The following is a 23,792-nucleotide window of genomic DNA, read 5'->3' as shown; positions in this document are numbered from 1 at the left end:
ATTAGACCCCAAGCTTGGCTTCCAAATTCCAGCTTGAGAGACAGAAAGCGCATTGTTCCAAGGTTAACTAATCCCAGGTTAGGGCTCCTTTGTTGTCAGGTATGGAGGGATGCCATTTGTGATGTCAATTCACATCACTGTTGAATCAGGTCATTACAATAAACTCATAGGGTGTGTAAGTGACAATAGCAGCATGTTTCTGAATGGGCATTGGTCAGTTCTGCTCTCAGTTTTGATGACCTGAAGGGGGAGATGTTGGTTGTTGGAGGGGGAATAAAAAGAGGGCTGAGTTGCATTCCACTGTGGCATTGCTGGTCTCAGAGCTTTCAAAAGAATAGGACGAGGGATGTATCGCAGCGTATTCCACCAGTCCCCCTGAATCCTGTAGAACTCCACTGGACCATCAGGGACTGTGAAATCATAGTGTGTCCTCTGCTGACAGAAACGGCTCAGTAGACAGTGCCTGTTGGTTGATGAAAATGTGATAATACTGATCATTTTTGGTTTATACTGTTTTGGTATACCTATGCTAGTTCAAAAATAATGTTGTCTGTGATGATAAATTGATAGCATTTAATTGAAATGAGGTCAGTAAAAGGAATTTTTCCTAAACCATTGAAACCAAAAAATCTGGTGAAGGATTGTACCAGTAACACTAGTTATATTCACAGTGCTACTCTGGGATTACCATTGAGTCTGTTGATTACCAGCACATGGCCCACTCAGGGATGCACTGATGCACTGATGACTACCACATGTGTGTGCATGCAATATTTACTTTAATGAACTATATTCATTTAAAACGCCTTCTTTATTTTTGGTAACATCTGCACTGTCAATTTACAAAACCTTGTAAAACTAATCTAACTAAATACATGATAATCAGTTTCTTGTTGCATATTGTCAAAATTAGGTTACCTCAACTGTAGCCTACAAAGACAGTGTGCAACTATTGGTCAAACCCAATGACCAACTGCTGGTTTTTACCATTGCTATCTGAAGAATGTTGGGATTGTAGCACTTTACAGACCAGTAATAAGTGGGTAGTATCATGGTTATAATTGGATCAAATTCTGATAGCAATTCATGACAAATTACTTAATAGTTTCCATAACGGTCGTCGATTTGATGTAATATCTTGTCAGCAAAACAGCAAATTGTTGTGGATCATGTGGAATTAATGGTGAGATTGCAAAATGTAGCGCTAAAATGATGATATAGTTTGTGGTAATTACACAAAAACAAAGCAAATACCTCCATGGCAGTTTACCAAAAGGTTTACCAAAAATGTCCAAATACATGGTCACTGCCTCCGCTGCCTAACTGTGCACTGCGATTAAGAAAAACTGTTCTATTTCTTCCTTCACTCTGTCCGACTCCCTCTCTCTCCGACTCCCTCTCTCTCTCTCTGTCTGTCTCTCTCTCTCCCTCTCTCTCTCTGTCTCTGTGGTAGGTACTCCAGAGAGTCTGGAGGAGAAGGAGCAGCAGCTCTCCACCATGATCACTCAGCTCATCAGTCTGCGGGAGCAGCTCCTGGCCGCCCATGATGAGCAAAAGAAGATGGCTGCCTCGCAAATGGAGAAGCAGCGGCAGCAGATGGAGCTGGCTCGCCAACAGCAGGAGCAGGTGAAGCTCAGCTCACACCGCCTACTGTCTCCACCTCCGAAGCAGGAGGCCAGACATCCACTCTTTAGTCTAGACCGCATATAGAGGGAGAGGGAGAGTACCAGGATAGTCTGACTACAGCCTCGGTGTGCTGATGCACTCTGAACCAAGTAGAGTGGGAGGGCCACGGACTACTGCATAAGCATGACAACTGCAGGGCGCAAGGCATCTGGTGATGCATACATATGTGTGTTGTTGCTGTCAGTCAGGGAAGGGCCAAACCAAAACAATCACAGCACGTTTGCACACAGGAGGAATCAGGGAGTGAGCACGTCTCTGTGGTGAAACATTAAAATGACAGATCTGAAAAGAAGTCCTGAAGTCCTCATGCATTGATGGTAATGAAGGCTAGGCTTGAGGGTGTGACAGCCTCTCTACAGGCTCCCAAGTCCCGCCCTGTGGCATTATGCTGCCAATCAGCTCTCTTGTAAACATGTCAGCTCTTTCACTGGATATACGAGGCATTTTGAATATTTACTGTCATTTTTCACTTCATAAACTGCCTTTGACCCTGTTTCAACATGTGTTGTTTTATTCTTTCAACTCTACCTTGTCTGCTTTCTCATGGTAACTGCCACTTGCACTAGAACATTGTGGTCATAGGTTTTGTTACAGTTTTGATCAGTTTTTTCCCCCGCAATTTTTGGTCAAAGCTTGATTTCCTCAACACTTGGTCGAGAGCTTATATTCTTTGTCCTCTGCTTCTTTGTCAGATTACAAGACAACAGCAACAGCTCCTGCAACAGCAGCACAAGATCAACGTCTTGCAACAGCAGATTCAGGTATACTGGCTGATCTCACTCCCCACATTTTTAAAGCAAGTAATTCCAATGGCGCTGACTGTAGCTCTGTGGACTTCAGCAAGTGAATTTGCTTTCTCTGTAGCTCATTTTCTTGGTGTGTATGGTTCAAATACCTGAAGCATCATACAATCAACATCAAAAGCAACATAAGTGCGGTGTCAAGGAGTTACAGTAGTGTTTTTTCCTGCAGTGCAGTATTTCTGGTCTTGGTATGGGGCCATCATAGATTCATATTACCAGCTCATTACTTGGTAGATTATGTTGTGTTCTTTGACAACCATCCAACATACAAATATGATAACATCTACACGCAAACATCTCTCCCTGATGGGTGAAATGGGTTGGGACGTCTCCTCCATGCACATGCACATGCTATATTTAGAAGGAAGAGTAGGCTAACTTGGGAAGCACATGCAGACAAAAGAGGAGGTAGAGGCAGAAGACTGCAGGAGAACTTTACAACATGTATTGTCACTAGACTGACCAGCATGTAGTGCTGCAATAGGACATGTATTCAGAATGACCAGTGGCAGGAGCCCTGCCTCATGGGATGTGTAGTCTAGTAGTCCTGCTGCAGTTCTCCGACTGTGTCCCATGCAGGTGACCACAACTGTGTCATCAACGCGGCATGCAGGGGGTGTCATGCGTCCTCCCAACAATTGTGACCATGCGCCAATGATGCACGTCTTCAACACACACAAATGTGCTCGGAGTGGTGTACCGCATCCTTAAAGCAGATGATACACAAGACGACTTTTTGTGCAACTTTGCTGGGCAATGTTCCATAGTATTGTTGTTATGGCACATTCCCTTTGATATTGGACAATATGTTTTCTGTTCTTGAATTTTCATAATCATCCAATCCGAACACATGGAACCTGTTGTGTAGTTGCCAGCAACATTGCTCAAAAAGTTGCCCCATATATCATCTCCTTAACTATGCACCTCCTTACTCCCATTAATACATATCAAGGCACACAAAAAAGTCCATGGACACTCTGAATCATTTATCTTGCTCGTCATACACCCTCAAAGCTGTAACGTTTTCCTGAGGATCTGGGCTGTATACTTTAAAGTACATTTAAATATACTCAAAATATATACTTTAAAAGTACATTTAAACCAGTCCAGGGGTCTGCGTGGCGTGCTGATGCACTTGCATCTTTAACATTCAAATCAGTTTCCATTATTGGGAAACCATATCAGTTAATCTTCCCCAAGAATCTTCCCCAACTCCAAGAAAATGGGCACTAGCACTTTCATATTTCCCCCCTGGTGCTCATCTTTGTGGTGTTAAAGTTATTCATCCTGGTTTACAAGAAATCCACGTTATGATTCTGACGCTGCATTTTTAAAGTTCCATATCTGTTTATATCTCTCTTGCACACACACACACACACTGAGGGAAATAAGGTTTGCCTGAGGCCCTGGTTTCCCTCTGTGCTCCTCAGTGGCTGACAGGCTGGTGTCTTTGTTTTAACAACAGCTTAATGCTTTTCATATGTGCACCTTCTCCCCCAGCCTAGCAGACACCACATCACTGGAGCCATGCCTGAGGCTCGACGCACGTCTGTGGTCTCCTCTCTCTCCCTGCCTCCCCACATCCTTGCATTAGGGGTATTGCAATTGTTACTCTGTGGCCAGCGCTGTGAAGCACACAGTATAGAATGTAGCCTTGTTCAAAGGTTGTTTGTTTTCCAGCACTGCCTATTGGTGTTGCTACAGGCTCTAGGCCTTCTGGTGGCGGCCTGACTCTAGCAACACTCACTGTTTCATGTGTTTTGTCTTGAGCTGCAGCAGTCGTGTGCCATGTTGATTCAATGAACTGGAGAGTCAACACTCTCTCTGCTCCTTGACTTCATGAGTCCATATGCAGGGTAGAATGAAGCCCGTGGAGTCATAGACACCATGGAAGAGGTTGTGGCATTGGAGATGTGTATAGTTTTATTTACTCATTACTGTATAGCCAGCTAAGAACTGCACTGCAGTACATGGGAAATAAATAAGAGCATTTCATATACCTCATCAAAATGACAAATGAGTTCCACTCTAGCACTTACTTGTACATCATTGTCTTGTGCTCTGAAATTTGGAATTGAATCCTGCTGTAAAGCATGGTACAGTATATGGTTACCCTCAAGACATACACACACACACACACACACACACACACAGTTCATTCCCTTTAATGTAATGACACACATATAGCACACATAATCCAAACACGCAGTCATACAAATATAAGGGAGGGGGCAGCTCCACGGTGTGTGTGTGTGTGTGTGTGTGTGGTAGTTTAAGAGGAGGCCCATGTTTTCTTAGGGCTGGAAAGGCCCAGGCCTATTCATCCCTCTGCGCACTAGAAGAGGAGCCCCTGTGCAACACACACACACACACACACACACACACACACACACACACACACACACACACACACACACACACACACACACACACACACACTCACACAGCTCCAGTGTTCCCCAGAGGAGCAACAATGAATGGAGTCGTTTGTACTTTTCCTCCATTTTTCCACACGGTGCTGTGATGCTGCTCCTTTTCCTCTGTTCATTCCGTCAGTCTGGCTACCGTGGTAACATGCCAGTGGAACTCTTCTTTTTGTCTGAATCAGGAACTAAGTTTAGTTTCTGAGACTTTCTCCACAGCTCAACTTCTTTAATACACAGACATGACACCTCTTTTTCAAGGTTTTCAGTCAGTTTGAAGATTTCTACAATATCGCCTGGAGAACATGAATCCTGCCTGTCTTGATTTGGTCATGATCTGCTTTGAAGTCTTTTATATTTTTTAACTGTAGTTGTGTTTCTCACAATCTTCTAGTTATAGTGCTCACATCCCCACAGCAGATCCTCTGAGGAGCTGGTAAATTGTGGATTGTAGAGAGACTGAAATTGTGTACACCAATTAGCAGTACTGTGTACACAAAGAGGGAAATCCCCAGAGGGCCCAGCCTTTGATAAGCATTCAATACGAACCTGATAGCTTTAGATTTGAACCATTTAAATAGCTATTTCTGAGGCTCCGTGGTCTACCCACTGTTCCCCAAGAGCTTGCAGTTTTTTTGCTTGTGTTACCCACAGCTCATTTCATCTCATTATTGTCTAACAACTTCATATCTGCCGCTCTCCGCATTATTTCACATCTTTGCTATCAATTTAATATTGTAACGTTAAGCTTAGGCTAATTAGGGGCATCAAACCCAACTCAGACACCTTTTCCACATTTGGCTACTGTAGTTTCTAATGGTGGATAAGACATACAGTATGATATGGCTACAAATAATTCTGATGCTTTGAATGGCCAGCCACTGAGTTGCTGATGCTATATACAGTACAATAGAAATCGTAAGGGACAGTGTGTTGCCTTTTAAAGTAAGCCAGATGAATATTTGACAGTGTCATTTGTGAAAGGTCATGTTTTTACCCTGTTGCGTGTCTATCTGTTTGACCACAGGTCCAGGGTCACATGCCTCCTCTGATGATCCCCCTCTTCCCCCACGACCAGCGTTCCCTGGCTGCGGCCGCAGCTGCCCAGCAGAGCTTCCTCTTCCCCCCAGGGCTGTCCTACAAGCCAGGTACCACTCACCGCTCCTTTGCTCCTCTTTGTGCCTTCAGTGTTTTTGGAGCCAATCCTTCAGTGTAAACATCTCCTGGAGTAGAATATCTAAGCGCCAAGAGGCCGTAGGTTCACGTAAGACCTTAAGGACACGGCAAAAACAAAGTATAATGATTTTTTAAAAAAAATAAATAATGATGATTCATAGATAATGAATAAAGATATTTATTTTAGTGGCATGGTTGCCAAGCAATACAGAGTCGCAGTGCAGAGACGCAGCAAATGTATCAATTTGTGGCAGTAATATAGAGCATTCTGTATTATTGTGGCAGTCATATAGGCCATCGGGAGTGTTTAACAATGACTTTGAAAGCGATTCAGCCAATCATAGTCAGAAGACCAGAACTATCCATTTTAGAAACTGCATTAGCCTATGGCATAAGCTTTGGCGTGGGACTTGTGAGCCTACAGCACTGCTTGCTGAGGCAATGCCTCTGTCAGAGTGAAAGCTCAAGCACCACCTGCTCTTCCTCCATGTTGCATTCCATTCCTCTGTGCATTCCTGCCCTCAGAGACACAGGCCCAATAGGAGATGCCTCAGAGACAATGTGCTAATGATGAGGTTTACTCCCGGGTATGCTAAGACTTTTTACAACAAATGTTTTTTTACAAGGAAGGATGATTGTATATGTATATGTGTGAGCCTATATGCGAAAAGCATAGAGAGCGAGTTCTGAATTTGTTGATTCTACTCTCTCATACTGAAATCTCTGATTACAAAGCCTAAGAGAATACTAAGATATCTTTCCGCTCAGACCACTTACTACTTACTAATTTTAAATATTGCATTATGCTTTTAAAATAAGGACTTCCACATGCTAGAAGTATGGATTCCTCTATTTCAAGACAACTACAAATGTCACAATTTCTCCCTCTTCTCTGCACAACATGTGCCACTAACATGACTGACTGACAGAGACAGGTTTGCGCTGTACAAGAATAGGCTGATGGGAATTATGAGGGGATGGATTGTTGCCTGCACAGCACTTCATTCTGTGGCCCTCTCTCTCTCTCCTGACAGGTGATAACTACCCCATGCAGTTCATTCCATCCACCATGGCAGCTGCTGCTGCGTCAGGCCTGAGCCCATTACAGCTGCAGGTATGCACCCCTCATGCACTACAACGCACTCCGCACGCCTCACAGCTAACGCTAACAAGGACAATCAGCAAGCCTGTCAAATGCTAACAAGGAGCAGGGAATAAGATGTAGCTGGTCCTGCGTTGTTTTATAGTTGACACAGACATTTTCTTTTTTGTCAACATTATGATGAATGACTTTTGAATCTCCTAGTTGAAATGGCGTGTAGATAAGATGTATTAAAAAGTAATTTGGATATGATTGTGAACGTGCTACAGTACTTCAGGTCAAATTGTGCTTCACAGCGGAAGCTTTTCACAGTGTGCTTTTGTTGCTAGCTCTGCTATTCAGTAAATCCATCACTCTTGAATCTAATCCTCTGTTGACTGGCAGAGACACACCGCTGTGGAGGAGGAGATTACATTGTTTGGTGGTTACTACAAAAATGTAAACTTACCTAATTGAGAACATTACCAAGATAGATGCGGTATAATGTGGAACGATATGTTTACAATTTGTCTTGCCTTGCCTGACTCTGAAGTGAGTTTAGTGTTATTTTATTATTACAAGATTTACACATTGTTCATGTTCATATGCTTGCAAAATGAAAGTTAGGAAGGTTAGCTCACAGTAAGCTATAAGAGGAATAGGCTGCAGTTCCTTGCTTGAATGGTTAAGTGAGTTAAGTGTCTTTTTTGCCTAATTATATTCTGGTTTAACCCAGTTTCACCTGTCAGGTCTTGTAGTAGAGGCATGATCAGCCAAGCCCCTTGTCAGGAACGCATTCAGGGCTCACTCCTGAATGCGCACTGGGTGTGAAACAAAGGACAATGCTGTAAATCCATCAAGAGTCTCACCACACCCCTAGTGTGTCAAATTCATCATTACAACCACTGATTTATTAAAGAGGTCCATTGGGTTTGTGTGTCAGTATTAGTTTGTTTGTGAGAGATACCAAGAGATTCAGTTTGTATGAGAGATAGATAGATAGATAGAGAGAGAGAGAGAGAGAGAGAGAGAGAGAGAGAGAGAGAGAGTTAGAGGACATGAAGTCCACAATATGAAATAGCACATATCTTGTGTATTAGTTGGTGTGTTTTCTCGTCAATAGATGCTGTGTGTTCATAGGAGCCTTTAAAGCAGCCCAGTGTCCCATACACATATCCTAAGTGCTGGCTCATGAAGGAGGTGAAAGACTTCAGATGCCCAAAAAGAGCAGACTTAAGGCTGTTTGTCCAAGAACATTCCGTCCATAGACACACTAATATAAATAGAAAAACTGCAGCACATACACATAAACACTTTACTCTGATAACATCTGTTCCATCTTGAATAGGGTTATATCAGAGCTTCATAAAGTTGGAGACAAAGAAAGACAGAGAAAGAGAAGGAGGAAAGAGAAAAAACAAAATTGTATTGAGTTTATATGTTTGCTGGCTTATAAGAAGAATAAATCAATAGCTACTAGATTAGCTATTGTATTGTTGCATGCAGTGTCTCATTATGATGTAGGATTTGTTCTCAGAACAGCAGTGGCTTTACAGACAAAAAGATTCTAGCAGCATACACTCCCTTCCTTACACAATTTGCTATGTAGGTGGTAGCGTTGAGGATGGGGGTTGGTTCTGAAAGAGGGTGTGACTGTGTGAACTGACAGATTCCCATTTCTGGCTGTTAAGCCTAAAATGCTTCTTCCTTAAATCCTTCATGTCAAAAGCACTCATCAGACTGTGGGACAGCAAATATCTCACTGGAGGTCCCAGTAGACTCTTAAAACTTCACCATCTAGGCTGACCAGTATTGGGGCTGCTGTGAGCCTCCACGGCCTTTATCAATAGATCAATTGGCTCTTTTTGGCGATGTGCTAAAGTTGAATGGATTCTTCCTCTGTCTCTTTCACACACACGCACACACACACACGCACACACACACACACACACACACACACACACACACACACACACACACACACACACACACACACACACACTTCATTCTCTGTCTCCTGACAACATGACGGTGCTTTGGCAGCGCTGTGGTGGGCCTCTGTGTGTCTCAGTAGACCTGGCCAGTTTCGCCGATTAAAGAAAGCGGATCTCTCTGTGGTCTCTGTGGGGCCGGCAGGCCGGGCGGCTGTGCTGCTGCTGCTGCTGCTGCTGCTGCTGCTGGGGACGGAGGGAGGGATGGAGGGAGGGAGGGAGGGAGGGAGGGATGGAGGGGTAAGATGGACGGCTGGCGGGCGCAGCAGACGGGAGGATCAGAAAGCGCAGACATGGTGTTGTCCCCCTGCCACGTCTCTGTGGTCTCTCCACTGTGCTCTTGATACGTATTTCAAGAGCCGCAACGGGCTCTCCAGGAGCCCCCCCCCCTTACTTCCCCCTCCTGACTGAAGTGAAAAAAACTGTCAGAAATAGTCACTAAGAAAAGAGTTGAAAAGGAGAAATGAGCAAAGAGAAATGCAGTGGAGTGAATGAACTTCTCCTCTGTTTTCTTGTGTCACCTTTGCAGCAGTTGTATGCCGCCCAGTTGGCCAGCATGCAGATCTCTCCTGGAGCCAAGATGTCCACTCTCCCTCAGCCCACAGTAGCCAACACCTCAGGATCTCTCTCCCCCACCGGGCTCAAGAGTGAGAAGAGGACCTCCAGTCCTCAAACACACATGAAGGTACCAGCACATCCCTTTCTCTCTGTTTCTCTGCAGCTCTCTCCTCTACATACCCATACTCTCAGCAAGTCAAAAGTCACACTTTCACTTTGGCAAAGAGTGTAATAGCTCATGAGTATAGGCAGAGATGTTATATAAGAGGAGACAAATCACTTACAGCTAAAATTAATGTAGCTTGAGGGTGATTCATAACATTAAAAACATGGTGGAGTTGTGAACTGGAAGTATAGTCTACTGTTCTGTTATGTACAGTATGCAGCCAATCACATTGTTGGAAATGGCAAGATTGACACTTTGTCTCCTGCTTACTTCTCCTGTAGTAAAAAATAATGTCCTTTTTAGCCTGGAGTTGTATGTAGAAGATTTACATTAATAAGAAGAGCTACATTGTTAAGTGCAGATGTAAACAAGGAGTCACCCAATGCACGTTTAATGTAGATGTGACATTCCTATTGAACGTTATGGATGTCTCCTCAATCATTTGAATAGGAGTCTAATCTTAGTCATGCTAAACCCTCTTAATCATACGATCGGATCAGATTATTTATGGTCTAGTTGCAAATTGATCTAAAATATGCCTTGAACTTCTCAGTCTGGCCGTCCTGATTTTTAAGCCAACATTTTAAAACCAGTCAGTCAGTCAGTCTCTGTTTCCCTTTTTCTGTTCTGCTTGCCTCGTCCTATCCATCTGACAGCAAGATACACACACTGTAATGAAAACGGACTCATAAAAAATTGAGGTTTCCTTCATGCCTCTTTCCATCGTCAGTGAGACAAGCGCGATCCAGTGACATTCCCGCTCCAATGTGCTGTGGAAGAGCTTGACCCGGGGGCCTGCATCACCCAGGCTGCATCCCCTACTCTAATCAGAGCCATGTGTCCATTTGGAATCTTTTAAGTGAGAATCGCAATAGAGCAGGGACATAAGTCATGTCATTAAACAGTAGTTGCTGAGGGACCCTCCCACCCCTCCGCCCTCCCTCTCTCTCTTTCTCTTGCTCTTTCTCTCTCTATCTTTCTCTCTCTCTCTCTCTGTCTCTCTCTCTCCTGGCTCCGAGCCCCATGCTCTCACCCACGTCTCCCTCACATCAGGCTGTCTCCTCGGGGCCTCCTGGCTCCAACCAAATTAGATCCATGCTAGTTAGCCTCCCCACCCCTGCCCCAAACCACTGCACATACTCAAACAACAGGCTCCAGTCAGGACTCAGCACAGGCCAGGTTGAGGAGCTGTTTTGAAAATGGATGATCATCTTCCAGCTACCACTTCCATGTTCCTGGGATTCCTCTCTAATAAAGCCCTGGAGGTAATGTGATATGGTCATGAACCGCTGATTAAGTGCAGGGATGCACCATTGGCTGCCTCAAACAGAACTCCCAGGGATAATGAGAGAGTCGAGGTCTTAGATGTCCACTTTTGAGTTTTTATTGAATGACAAACGGTAATTACCATAGACACTGATCTAAAGACTTTTTTGTTCAAAGACCGAAAACACATCTTGGACATCGTAGCAGAAGGTAACTCAGAATCTCACATTAGAAAACAGTGAACTCGACTGTCGATATTTTTTTAACATAGCATCTCACAACTCATTTTAGATATCACATATCACAAATTCCTCATTATGTTGCAGTTTTACATTTCCATGTCTCAATTTTGACTTTCAAATTAAAGTGGCATTAAATAAAGTAGAATATTGGAACTCACAAATGTATGTTTTACAAGTGAATTTGACTTCCGTTGGAAGAATGGCAACTTCATTGGAGTAAGGGGCTGCTTTGAGTGACTGAAAATGATCTGAAAAGTGTCTGTTGTGCCGATCTGGACTCCCAGCACGCAATTACACATGTTTACAGCAGGCAGCTCCCATTTTCAGTCGCAATGAAAGAAACCTGCATGAAGTGTGATCACCCCATTCATGTATTAATGTCTCTGCTGCTCTCAGAGCTGATCTCCAGTGCATTTGTTCAGCCTCTGCCTGTAGGAACCTCCGTAGAGACTGACCCTGGGTCAGCACACTGTAAACTCAACTGATGCAAGTCTTTTCTCCATCTGTGTGTGTGTGTGTGTGTGTGTGTGTGTGTGTGTGTGTTGCAGGACGAGGGCACTCAGCCTCTGAACCTCTCCGCTCGTCCCAAGAGCATGGAGGCCATGCGCTCGCCCACCTCCCCCTCCCACAGCCTCTACCCCGGCAATAAAACAAGTCCAAACAGCCTGGGCAAAGGTGGCATCCCCAGCCCAATCCCCAACATGAGCCGTGCATCCTCACTCGGTAAGTACACAAAAGTGTGTGAAATGATAAAACCCATTTAATTGAAACTCGGTTTAAAAAAACACAGTCTTCCTGACTACACATGCAGACATTATAGCGTGTATGGCTGCACTTAAAGGTAATATGAAGTTAAAGGCCTGTGTTTAAGCCAATGAAAGCCCCATGAATAAGAGTAGTTGTGATGAGAGAATGTTATTTACTTTTTACGAGCTTCCGTGTGTCATTGTTTGTCTCCACTTCTTTTTGACTCGTTGCCTGCTATCTGTTATTAAGGCCATTCTGAACCCTCTCATTAGGTGGAAGGCATTTTCACGGGGCTTTGTGGTTTTCCTCTCGCCTTCCCCGCTCAGAGTTTCTCGTTATGTTTCATTCTGTTGTTTTTTTTCTCTTTTTATTTTGTGTGTTTTTATGACCACCCAAGCTTGCAGTCTATTGCTTTTATCTGCTAATTGGATAAGCCAGGCAACTGCAGCAAGCTTGCAGTCTGGGTGTGTGTGTCTTTAATCGCACATGTAGCATCACGTCCTAGTTTTCAAGCACTGGTAAAGCTGGTTCTTAGCACACTTTTGTAACGTGTGTTATCCATCAGACGGTCCCATCAAACACTCATTGATACTGCACCAGTATACTAGACCAGTATATACACCAGTACTCTTTAAATCTTGGAACAAGCAAAAACAGGCTAATGGGTAGTTCTAGGGCAGGCCACAACGTGAAGTGTTCACTCAACCTTATTTGTTTGACGGGGTTGGATCAGACATCCTGTCCAGTCTGAACTCGACAGCGCTGTTCGGGGACCAGGACGCGGTGATGAAGGCCATCCAGGAGGCGAGGAAGATGAGGGAGAGGATGCAGAGGGAGCAGCTCCAGCAGCAGCACAGCCTGGACGCCAAGCTCTCCAGCCTCAGCGGCATGAACCTCCATAATGGCAGCCAGGTAACACACACACTCTAGAACACACACCGAGACATGTGGCCTGCTGCCCGGTCTCTTCGTAACATCTCAAAAATAGTGGAACTTCATACTAGTTCTAGATGCAAGAGGGTCTGGATGGGGATGATAAAGTCTGTGTCAGTGTTTTTAATTAACTCTTCTTTTGAGATCTGCTTAAACAATTATGAACATGTTATTATCAAAGGGAAGTGTGCTCTCTAAACATCATTGAAATGCAATTGATTTTATGACGTTTTATTGCATTTTATATTTCATGCATATTAAAATGAAAATATTTTCTGCACAATGAAACCATTATTACAATAAAAATATATATTTTATGACAGAAACCAAAAAGGGTTACATATTCCTAGTTCAACTGTTGCTGGGTATACAGTACAGTACAGGCATCATACTATTTGTTTTTATTCTACTAAATGACATACAGTATGGGTTCTGTAAGCAAGACTGACGTATTTACAGTACAGTGACATGAGCTAATAGTTCAGTACCTGTGCTTTTGCTCATATACAGTACATACACTGTGCTGTAGACTAGTGGGGATGAGAATTGATAGCTTTGCATGAAAAATGCCATCAATGATCCATGTGTCATTTTAAATTTAAATGATATTGGCAGCTGGGATATGAAACAAGATATACATATATATCATTAAATGGCTCTCTAACTAGGTCAGTGTGTGCATACAAGAGCATATAAATAACCTCCAAATGTCAGGTTGAGGTAGGAGCTTGATGGAGCGTTAGGGACGGAAGCCACATTGTTATAAACTTTTCATGATGATACAAGCTCTAGTATGGACTTAATTTAGTTTACAGTGCCAGGTCTCCAATAAAAATAGTCATTTCCCAGGATAATTGTTCTTTGCTGAATATAACAGACTGTTTAGTTTATTGCTAGTTGTTAAGTATTACCTCACAACTAGGGTGTGAAAAGGACACTGTGCTTTCTGAAGTAAGAGGGTCTTTCTGTACAACAAAGAGAGTCAGAGGTTGAATAGCCTTTTATTTCCAAACAAATCCCATTCGGAAAGAAGAAAACACACAATTAAACATTTTCCTGAAGTCTTGTTGAAGTGTTTATGAGTAGACTAGGCATTCACAGTATGGCAGTGTTAAAGTTACGTTTTGTTGGAGAGGAAATTAAAATGAAAAGCTTTTTTTTTTTCAAGTAAGCTTAGCGTATAGCTGGAATGTTTTTGTCAAACTGCTTCTTGAAATGTTACAAGCATTTTTAATAATAAACCATTCCTCATCCTAGTGGGATGAGCAATGGAAACCACAAGTCTTACTCATCTGTAAATTTGTATGTAAGGGTGTCTGTTTCCGCTGAAGGCATTTACTGTACATAGCACCGTCACTTTCTAATGCTTTTCGTTCATCAAGTCGAGATTCAGTTTACATTTCTTTGATTTTCTTTCATTCTTCCACACCTCATCCGTTTTCCTCTTCCACGATGCAACCCTCCCATGTGAGTGCGTGTGTCTCTGTGTGTGTTACAGCAAGATTGGTCCTTCACCGAGCTTGACGGAGGCCCCTGGAAGCAATTTTCTGCTCCTTTTCCTGCTGCTGTCTAGTAAATTACCAGCTTGGGCTGTGTTCTGGCTGCAGCGGGGATGCTGGCGCGCTGTGGCCGCCTGGCCCTGCTTGTGTCGTCAGATCCCCCAAGCACAGATGCTGCCGGCACTCTCTGAGCCAGCCCGCGGTATTGTGGGGTATCACTTTACCCTGACGGCCCATTTCAGAACACCCACTGTTGCCATCTGCCAGAGAGGCCCAGGAATAGCCTCGGTCGGTGCCTCCGTGTGTTTGAGCTCTGGTGGCCTCTTGGCCTGGGGCCTGTTGGTGATGTTACTGTATGTTGTGATTCAGATCGAGCTTTTAAAAGATCTGCCCTCATATACGTATGTCTCCGCACACGTGACAGTGCTACGAGCCCAGTCATGTTTGATCCCTTTATTTTCACTCAGAAAAGGTTGTCATCTTCTTTATGCGTCTGCCAGGTTTTATAATGCCAGATTATGTCAGTCAATGTGAAGATCAAGGATGTGAAATGTCTGTTTGGTTCATGGGAAATGTTAGAGTACTAAACCTAAAAAGCAGTAAAAAATCAACTTTGATGGGTTCATAGGTGTGATAGTTCTTAGTGTCTTTGTTTGCCAGCTCTTGTTTGTCCTCGCTCATCTACTGTATGTAAGGGAAAGGCCCTGCTCATTGTCTTCACCGAGGGTGGAGCGCTGCTTTGGAGCGTGGATGCTAACGACAGCGCTAACTCTGGTGTTTATGAGCCATGGCAGCCGATGAGTCAGGCGTAAGAGGGAGCCCTGTGTTCGAGCAGCCGATCGTCATCAGGGCTTTAGAAACGGAATACTGCAGATGGAACCAAGCACTCTGTCCACACGCTCAGTGAAGCTGTTTTATTGATCGACTTTTATAGCATATGATGTTTATTATTTCATGCCCTACTGAAGTGCCGTGGCGTGCACAATACAGTAGACTTGACGTATACTAGACCAAGTTGTCTCTGATGGAACCTCTCTTGTTGAAGACGACAGTGTAGGACCTCAGGATTTGGTGACACCCTTCAATTTTTATAAATAATAAAAAATGAAAATATACACCCCAGTACCATTGGAAACAAAGGACCTTCAATGCTTATTTTGACATTATTAGAAGTCCCAACGGTAGCCGTGCTCTTTAATGTGATGTCTTTGGCACTGGTAAAAAGTAGCCTTCTCACATGTGCTGTCTGTGTATTTCTGAGGCTCCTCGGGCTCTCCTGCGCGTTGCGTGTGCCGCCCCAGTGGCCGGCTCTGGCTGGCCACTGCTGAGAGCGCGGAGGGCCCCGAGGCGCGCGCTGCCCTGCTCTGTGGTCAGGCTGATTAAAGCCTGCTCTGCGGCGCTGACATGGGCCCTCCATAAAAACGTCTGCAGGTTCCATGGGCCCTGCCAACGGCTACCACGCCAATGACTTCACACTGCAACCATGGCCCTGTCAAACAAAATACCTCTTGCCACCAAATCATAGAGAGAGAGAGGGAGAGAGAGAGAGAGAGAGAGAGAGAGAGAGAAAGAGAGCAGAAGAAAGGAAGAAAGCAAAGGAAGAGAGAGAGAGAGGAGGGAGTGGACCTTTTTTGTTGAGCCCTGTTTTTTTCCACTGCTGCCTGGAGTGTGCCGTTTATAATTTTAGTTGTGGCTTGGTGGAGTACATGCTGAACTCGTTTGAGGCATCAGGCCTTCAGCTAATCAGAGGCAGTGGCTGGTACTGGAGGCAGAGCCTCAGACTCTAACAAGAGCCTGCTCATTGTCCTCCACAGCCTCTCTCCTGCTCGGTTCCCCCTTTGTCCCCTCTGTTCTGCTGTTCTTCTGGTCTTTTGTCTCCTTTTCTGCTGTTCTTCTGGTCTTTTGTCTCCTGTTCTGCTGTTCTCCTGGTCTTTTGTCTCCTGTTCTGCTGTTCTCCTGGTCTTTTGTTTCCTGTTCTGCTGTTCTCCTGGTCTTTTGGCTATTCTTTTTCCCTTTCTTTCTCCATTGTAATCATCTTGTCTATGAAAGTGTTTTAACCCTTGAGCGGTTAGAAAAAGTTTTGGATATTTGTAATTCACTCATTGAAAGTTTGTGAGTCGGAGGTAATTTATTTTTTTTTTTAGCCAATGTGAACCGTTTCCTGGAAGCTGTTGTTTCTGAAATATGTACTTTATGTTACTTTTGACAAACGGTTAGTGTGGTGTCTGTAAATAGATTTCATTGACGCATCTGATAAAACTCCAGACAACCTCAGAGTTTCTCTGCACATCATCCACATCCAGTTCCACAACAAAAATAACTCTTAGTCACAGTGCGGCCATTTGGGCTATCTTTTTCTTGTGGTCGCTGATGCATCTCAGACAAACAATGAAATCATGCTTTGTTGAACTGCTTCAAGTTAACAACGTCGGCAAACAGATACTGTTAATCTCAATTATATTTGGGGGAATTCCTTGAATGACAGATGATTCTTGAACCAGAACAGATTCCACCCTGACTGTTGTGTGTAGTTGACCTTGTGCTCATTGTCTTTCAGGCACGTACACACTTTGAGAGCCTAGGGCAGCATCTTGGAAAACTGGGTGAGGATATGAAGCTGGGTCACAGGGTCATTGACCTTACCAGACCTGAGGATATGGAAGGTGAGCCTTTCCTTTTTGTACAGTATCCCTCTACATGACATTAAATTGTTTGGGTTGTCTGAGTCCCTAAAGCGGTTTGACTTTTTGCCCTCTTAACTTTGTAAGATGCACACTTTATAGTAGTTGGCTTTAAGTAGCCTGCCTCAGATATTTCCATTTGTTGTCATGCTGTCTCATTTTGAATCGACATAGCTTAAACAATCTCCTGCTCTTCATCTTAGACAATTTACATTGTGCCAAACAGAATACATCAGCAAGCAAAGAAAAACAGACTTAACATTCTTCCCCACCACCTCAAACACCTGCTTCCCATAAACACCCATGTTTACAGGGGCCCACTGAATCCATCATGCCTTAGTTTGAAATAGTATCCATAAACAAGGAGGGCTCAGACACAGATATGTATCTGCCTCTGCACTGTCTACTGGATGTTTATTCTCCATTGAGGAGTCCTCCAGCCCTCGCCCCCCCACCGCGGCTCCTTAGGATTCGCTCCATCAGTGGCACTTCACCTCCTCTCTGTGCTCATCCCTCTCTCCCCACTCATAAGCCGTCCTCTTCTCTCAATTACTATAACCATGCACAAACAGAGTATGAAACCATTGGAGATAACATTTGTACACCTTATTATAACACAAATTACCGATTAAAGAGATCCAGGTTCACACATGGAAAAAGATCAATGGTTTTTGGTTTTCTGTCACGTCGCATTGCCCTCTACTCAGGATTTTTTTTTTTATTCAGGCCAACTGTTGTCCAGGTAGCTGAATTGAGGTTCCTTTTTGTCCAGCAGGGGGCGGTGGCACTGTGGAGGCGCGGGTGTTCCGGGAGGCTCGCGGGAGGCACACCAATGAGCCCCACATCAAGCGGCCCATGAACGCTTTCATGGTCTGGGCCAAGGACGAGAGGCGCAAGATCCTGCAGGCCTTCCCTGACATGCACAACTCCAACATCAGCAAGATCCTGGGTAAGACAGCAGCACTCTCCCCTGCACACATGCACGAGCGCCGGCTCTGGATGAGCCGCTGGGTCTGTGAAAAGAGAGCACGCATATTCCTGACACCCTCTTGTGTTCTACTGATGTAAATACAATGCATAGGTGTTTTGAGTGAAGAAACCTACAGTACCTGCTGTGCCAGAGAGAATCAAACTCAGAACATTCTGTCGCCAGAATTATTTATAAAACCGTGGACATTTCTGTCCATTTCCTCTTTGTGATAGTTCTGGACATCCATTATGACTGCATAGCAGCAGTGTGGGGCTGTGTGTAGCCTTCCCGCTCCAAGGCCAGAGTATGATTTGTGTGCGGAGATGGTGTTGAGGGTGTGGGTGTGAAACACATGAAAGCTGGGGCACTGTTTGCGCTGTCTTAAGTGGCCGGTGATGTGGGTCTCCAGCCGTGAGGCGTCCAGTCGGCCTTCATGTCCAGACCCACTGCTGTGTAGCACTGTGGCAGAAGTGATGGATGCTTAGCGTTTAAAAGCTCTCAGTTAATAGGTTCCAGGAACAGAGATCTCATTCATGACACAGAGTTAGGTGGCAGCCTTGGCTAAAGCCCCACACTGTCTCACCTGATGCAAAGACTTAGCACTGTGTAAAGACCCTGTGAGTGTGCAGGGCAGGGTCCTGAGGTGGAAAATAACAGAGAAATGTAACCGTGCTGGAGATTGTTATGCCAGCGAGAGCACAACGGGGCTCAGTAATGCGCACAGCTAACCGACTGTATCGGGGTCCAGTGCACTTGTTTGAACAATGCACAAGCGGCCGCAACACCGGTACAGAAGAGATCAACAGAAAACACTCCTAACAAGAAAGAGATAAACTGAGGCTGTGGGCGTCTGACTCGTCCCGTGTATGTTTGAGTGCTTACTGCCCACTACAATAACACAGCTGGAGACGAGGTTAGTGTGTCAGGCAGTGAGGAATGGCCTCATCATGTCCTGCTTCCTGAAGAGGGACTTGAGATAAACCTCTGTAAACACGGCCCCCAGGCTCTGGACTCCTCTGCCGACTCTGTGTGGCCCTGTGCTGTGCACTGGATGGACAGCCACTTCAGCTCTGGGATTACGTGGTCTGGGATGGGTGTTGGACACGCTGGGGTTGTTACTTACTGCAGATCCACGGTGCTGCCTGTATGGTGTAGCATCATTACAAACATTCGATCTTGTAGATTTATACAAGCCACGTCATTTGGGAAAACGGAAAGGAACTATCTGTGATGATGTTACAAATTGAAGACATATGAATTGAACACATTGCATTGATAAAGACTGGCCATTACAGAAATTGTAGGTAATACACGCAACAACATCTGAACAAAGTGACATGGTGACTAAAGAAACAACCTGTTTTTGTTGAATTTCTGTGAACTTTTTAACTTGTGGACAATCAGAGCCTGTACTTAAAGTGATCTCTCTTTTTCTGCTGCAATTTGTCACTGCTAATAGCATTTGTACATTCATCTGGACAATATGAGCGCTGCATGCGTGGTGACCATCCTTATCTTGTTTTTCTGAAGGTTCCCGCTGGAAATCGATGTCCAATCAGGAGAAGCAGCCATACTATGAGGAGCAGGCTCGACTCAGCAAGATCCACCTGGAGAAATACCCCAATTACAAGTACAAACCCAGGCCCAAGCGGACCTGCATTATCGATGGGAAGAAACTGCGCATCAGCGAATACAAGCAGATGATGCGCTCAAGACGGCAGGAGATGAGGCAGTTTTTCAACATGGGGTAAGAAGAAAGTAACAGCACACTTGAAAGCAGCTAGCAACGCTTGACTCCATTTTTTCAGTTGTTTCTAGCCCCTTAGTTTAGTTAACAGGCATTCAAATAGAATAAATCTTAAGCTTTTGTAATTCTCACGCACGTAATTGTTATCTTCAGATTTCCTTTGTGGGGTTATTGATGCACATATGACATTAACGTTTTTCTCTACGAAGTGGTTTTGAACTGATTTAGTTATCTTCAGTCTAAACCTGAGTTCCCTGAAACTGAACTGAATCATGAATACAATACATTTTAGCAATTTGATGTATTTAAGCTGTCAGAAGTATTGTTAAAGCATTGTTGGACATTGATAGTGTTACATTGCATGATGTTTCTTCCCTCCCATTATACTGTATATCTAAATGTTCATTATAGTTCCATAAAGTCAGGTCCACTCCTGGCGCATTAAGGGTCCCATAAAGTCTCTGCTGTGATACATAGAGGACTATGGGAGCAGAGAGGGGATTGAAATTGATGGCTGAAGTTAATTTGGCTTCTTTCTCTGTCTCTCTTGTCAGGCCACAAACTCATGAGATACCTGTTAACTCGAGCACAGGTACGATATATCCAGGTAACATCACCATACCGACCACCCCGCCTGCGCCTCACATAGCATCAGACTGCTCCAGTGTCTCTGGCAGCCCCGAGCCGGCCATTCCTGTCATCCAGAGTACCTTTGGCGTGAAGGTGGAGCCCAGCGCCTTGCCAACCAGCGAACCCACCAACGGCGAGGACGAGATGGACATATACGAGGATTTTGAAAACGAGCCCAAATCAGACTACAGCAGTGACAATGAAACGCGGGAGCCGGTCAGTGCTAACTGAGCATGCTCAGACCACCCCCCCTGTAAAGTCTCATACGGACTGAGCTTGCTTGGACAGCGTCCCACCAACGGGCCGGACTGTTCTGGCACGGTAGCGGTGTGGGGTGGAGCGGAGTGGAGCTGGCATGGCACGTGCCGGACTCTCCAGGATTTTCCCACCGACTGGAGCAGGCTCGGGAGCGGCCGCTCCACGCCACTCAAGACAGTGGCACGCAGCAGCCAACCAAGTCACTGTCTAGGCACCAAGTCGTCTGGCCTAGCCATGGTGCTCAGCAGTATCTCATACAACTGTGGGCTAACAAATGCAGATGACAAATGCAGATATAAAGATGACCAAATCATTGAGCTGGAGAGAGAGAGAGAGAGAGAGAGAGAGAGAGAGAGAGAGAGAGTGTCTCCAAGGGAGCGTAGGGGGAGAAGGGGGAGTATTTCTAGATAAGATGATCAGATGTCATGAAACTCACTGATGTTTTGCATGTACAGTATGTGCTCAAGTAAAGTGTGAAGATGGGTATTCGCGATCAATTTGTTACCATTCAAAGCATTAGAAGTCACTACAATACATTTATTATATCCAAACTGAGAATACCTCCATTTCCAAACCGAAAATCAAAGTATATATTGCTCATTAAATTATTTATGGACGCCAACATATGGATGGATCCGTTTCGATAGAGGTATTTATTTGGGCGTTTGGCGGCATGTTGTGTTCTGAGGGAGATGGATGTTAAGCACTGGAGCTGGTGGAGATACTCCCACTGCATGTGTGTGTGTGTGTGTGTGTGTGGTGACATGTCCACCCACCCAGCTCTACTCTGCTCATGTGCTCTGGTTCTGACCGTCACCATACCAACCGATGAAGCTCACAGTCTCCGCCTGTTCTGTTGTTCTGTTTTTGATCGACTGAGCCAGAGTCAGAGACAGGAGATGATTCAGCTAAATATGTGTTGTTTTTTAGGATTGCATGCATCTGAGGCTATTAGTCTTAAATCTGTTTGTTGGTCTTAAGACATTTCTTAATGTGTGAAGTTAGGTTGTTTTTACTTTTATTTAATCCTTTACATGTATATATTTCTTTTCCTCTTGCCTCATGGACACTTTTCATAGTCAAGTCGTAGCCTATTAAAACCTTGTACTGTCAGGACTTGAAACTTAAAACGATAGTATTTAAAATAAAAGTATTGCTTTTTTTTCAGTCTAAAATGTTACTCGTACTCCCCATTGAACTCTAATATTAATGTTTGAAATGGGGTTCCTTCGCTCACTCAGGAATGTTGTGCCAGCGTGTGAATGTGTTTTGAATGAACTATTTAAAACTCCGGGGGTGGGGGGGGAAATTAGCTACATAGTTGACTTTCAATCCCATTGTTTTCAGTATGTTTTGTGTTTTTATTTGTTGGAAATCTAAAGGTGCCAAAAAGTAAAGTAGTCGAAATCATAAATTATTAGTAAAGGCACTTAACAGCACAATCGCTTAATGAAATTCCAGCCTAATTACTCAGGATGTTGCCAGTTTTCTCTATGATCACCAAGTAGTGGGGGGGGAAAGCCCTACAATCATGTGATCCGTGGTGTCTTCATGGTGAACACAAGAACACACTCAAGTGTTTGGAGCCTTGGGTTAGAGGGGATGACATAGAGAAACAGATCTGAAGACAGGGAGCCAGAAGGTTTACAATATCTTGAGCTGACACCATCAATGTTTTAAAATGAGTCTTAAATTTCATTGCCATTTAAGAGGTTATTTGTATATGTAATGTATAAATTAAAATGCAAGATGTGTAGATGTGCGTGTGCGAAAAGAATCCCTAAAATATTGCAGGACTGATTCCACAATCACATTTAAACTATACGGTTTACAACAGTGGCAAATATACAAGTGTTACCTCTACTTGCATAGTGATTTAATTTTTCTCCAAAGGTGTCATTGGTGATTAGGCAGAATTGTTCATCCATACCTATTTTCTAAGTGTTACAAAGACTGGATTTTAATCAGACTTGTCTGCTGCCAAATGTCAAATTGGTGTAATGGCATCTAGCAGTGATATGGGAGTATTAACTTCTGGTCATAGTTTTCATAGTCTTAATTTTTTCTACTTTTTTGGAGGGGGCGGGGGTATTTTAAATTAATGTTTGCAGTTCCTTTTTTATTTCAAGTTTACTAATTGTAAGTTATTTGAAATTCTTTAAAATTTTCATAGGGCAATGTTTGTAGGCTGGTTTTGTTTGGAATTTGTACATTTTTCACGTCTGTGCCAAATAATGTTATGCTGGTTCAAAGACAAGACAAGATGATGTATTGTCATTGAAATATTGAAAAAGAGATAAAAACAAAAAATATATTGAACCTTTGTAGCGATTCTGTTAAATATTATAAGTGTTATGAGCACTGGATATAAAGTGTATTTTTAACAAATTCTGACTAATGTGAAGATGTTCTACAAAACAACACATGGGTTGTGACTAAAATGCACACAATTCTGAATCTCTGACATTTTGACATCTGTTTCATTTTATGTCATTGACACTTAATTTCAAAAGAGAATGAATGAATATTGACGCTCCAGTGCTGCCTGTGGGGTCGTGACTTGTCAGCCTCCCTCAACTGTAACACACGCACACACACACACACACACACACGCACACATATCCTGGACATACACACAGAACACTTTTGTGTTAAATATTGTATTTGAAGCTATTTAGTGTATAATAACATTTTGTTGTATTTATTAGCCTCTACTGGCTCTAAAACAATGCGATCAAATGACAATCAGAAAAATAAAGACTCTGCAATTTGGACTTTAATTGTTTTTATTTGTGGTGCTGGTTTTGGAGTAGACATTCAGCCAAGATTGAAAATGAGAAAATGTGATGGGGACTGACTTCTTAAGGGATTCTACGACCATTTCACTAAGTGAAACACTCAAACACTATTTTGATTTTGACCTGTTTCAGTCAGA

At 43.8% G+C, this 23,792-nt stretch overlaps 1 protein-coding gene across 8 annotated transcripts in view; it reads left to right on the top strand.

Annotated features, from left to right (window-relative positions):
• Positions 1–23,631, top strand: part of LOC134093549 (transcription factor Sox-6-like) — a 58,163-nt gene extending 34,532 nt beyond the window's left edge. For 5 of the 8 annotated variants that reach the window (XM_062546644.1, XM_062546650.1, XM_062546652.1 and 2 more), the window contains 12 exons: positions 1,454–1,626; positions 2,379–2,447; positions 3,990–4,085; positions 5,940–6,060; positions 7,123–7,202; positions 9,690–9,845; positions 11,941–12,115; positions 12,873–13,051; positions 17,129–17,234; positions 18,025–18,201; positions 19,753–19,969; positions 20,524–23,631. In XM_062546644.1, coding sequence (XP_062402628.1) covers positions 1,454–1,626; positions 2,379–2,447; positions 3,990–4,085; positions 5,940–6,060; positions 7,123–7,202; positions 9,690–9,845; positions 11,941–12,115; positions 12,873–13,051; positions 17,129–17,234; positions 18,025–18,201; positions 19,753–19,969; positions 20,524–20,830 — 1,856 coding nt within the window. In that variant the 3' untranslated portion in view covers positions 20,831–23,631. The remainder of the gene's footprint in view (positions 1–1,453; positions 1,627–2,378; positions 2,448–3,989; positions 4,086–5,939; positions 6,061–7,122; positions 7,203–9,689; positions 9,846–11,940; positions 12,116–12,872; positions 13,052–17,128; positions 17,235–18,024; positions 18,202–19,752; positions 19,970–20,523) is intronic. The other 3 variants (XM_062546645.1, XM_062546648.1, XM_062546647.1) reach the window with 3 other exon arrangements.
• Positions 23,632–23,792: the final 161 nt, after the last annotated feature.

Source organism: Sardina pilchardus, chromosome 10 (genome assembly GCF_963854185.1).
Source record: "Sardina pilchardus chromosome 10, fSarPil1.1, whole genome shotgun sequence".
NCBI classification, from domain to species: domain Eukaryota; kingdom Metazoa; phylum Chordata; class Actinopteri; order Clupeiformes; family Clupeidae; genus Sardina; species Sardina pilchardus.
The sequence above is the reverse complement of the archived record's forward strand: the minus strand, read 5'-3'. Positions and strand labels throughout refer to the sequence as shown.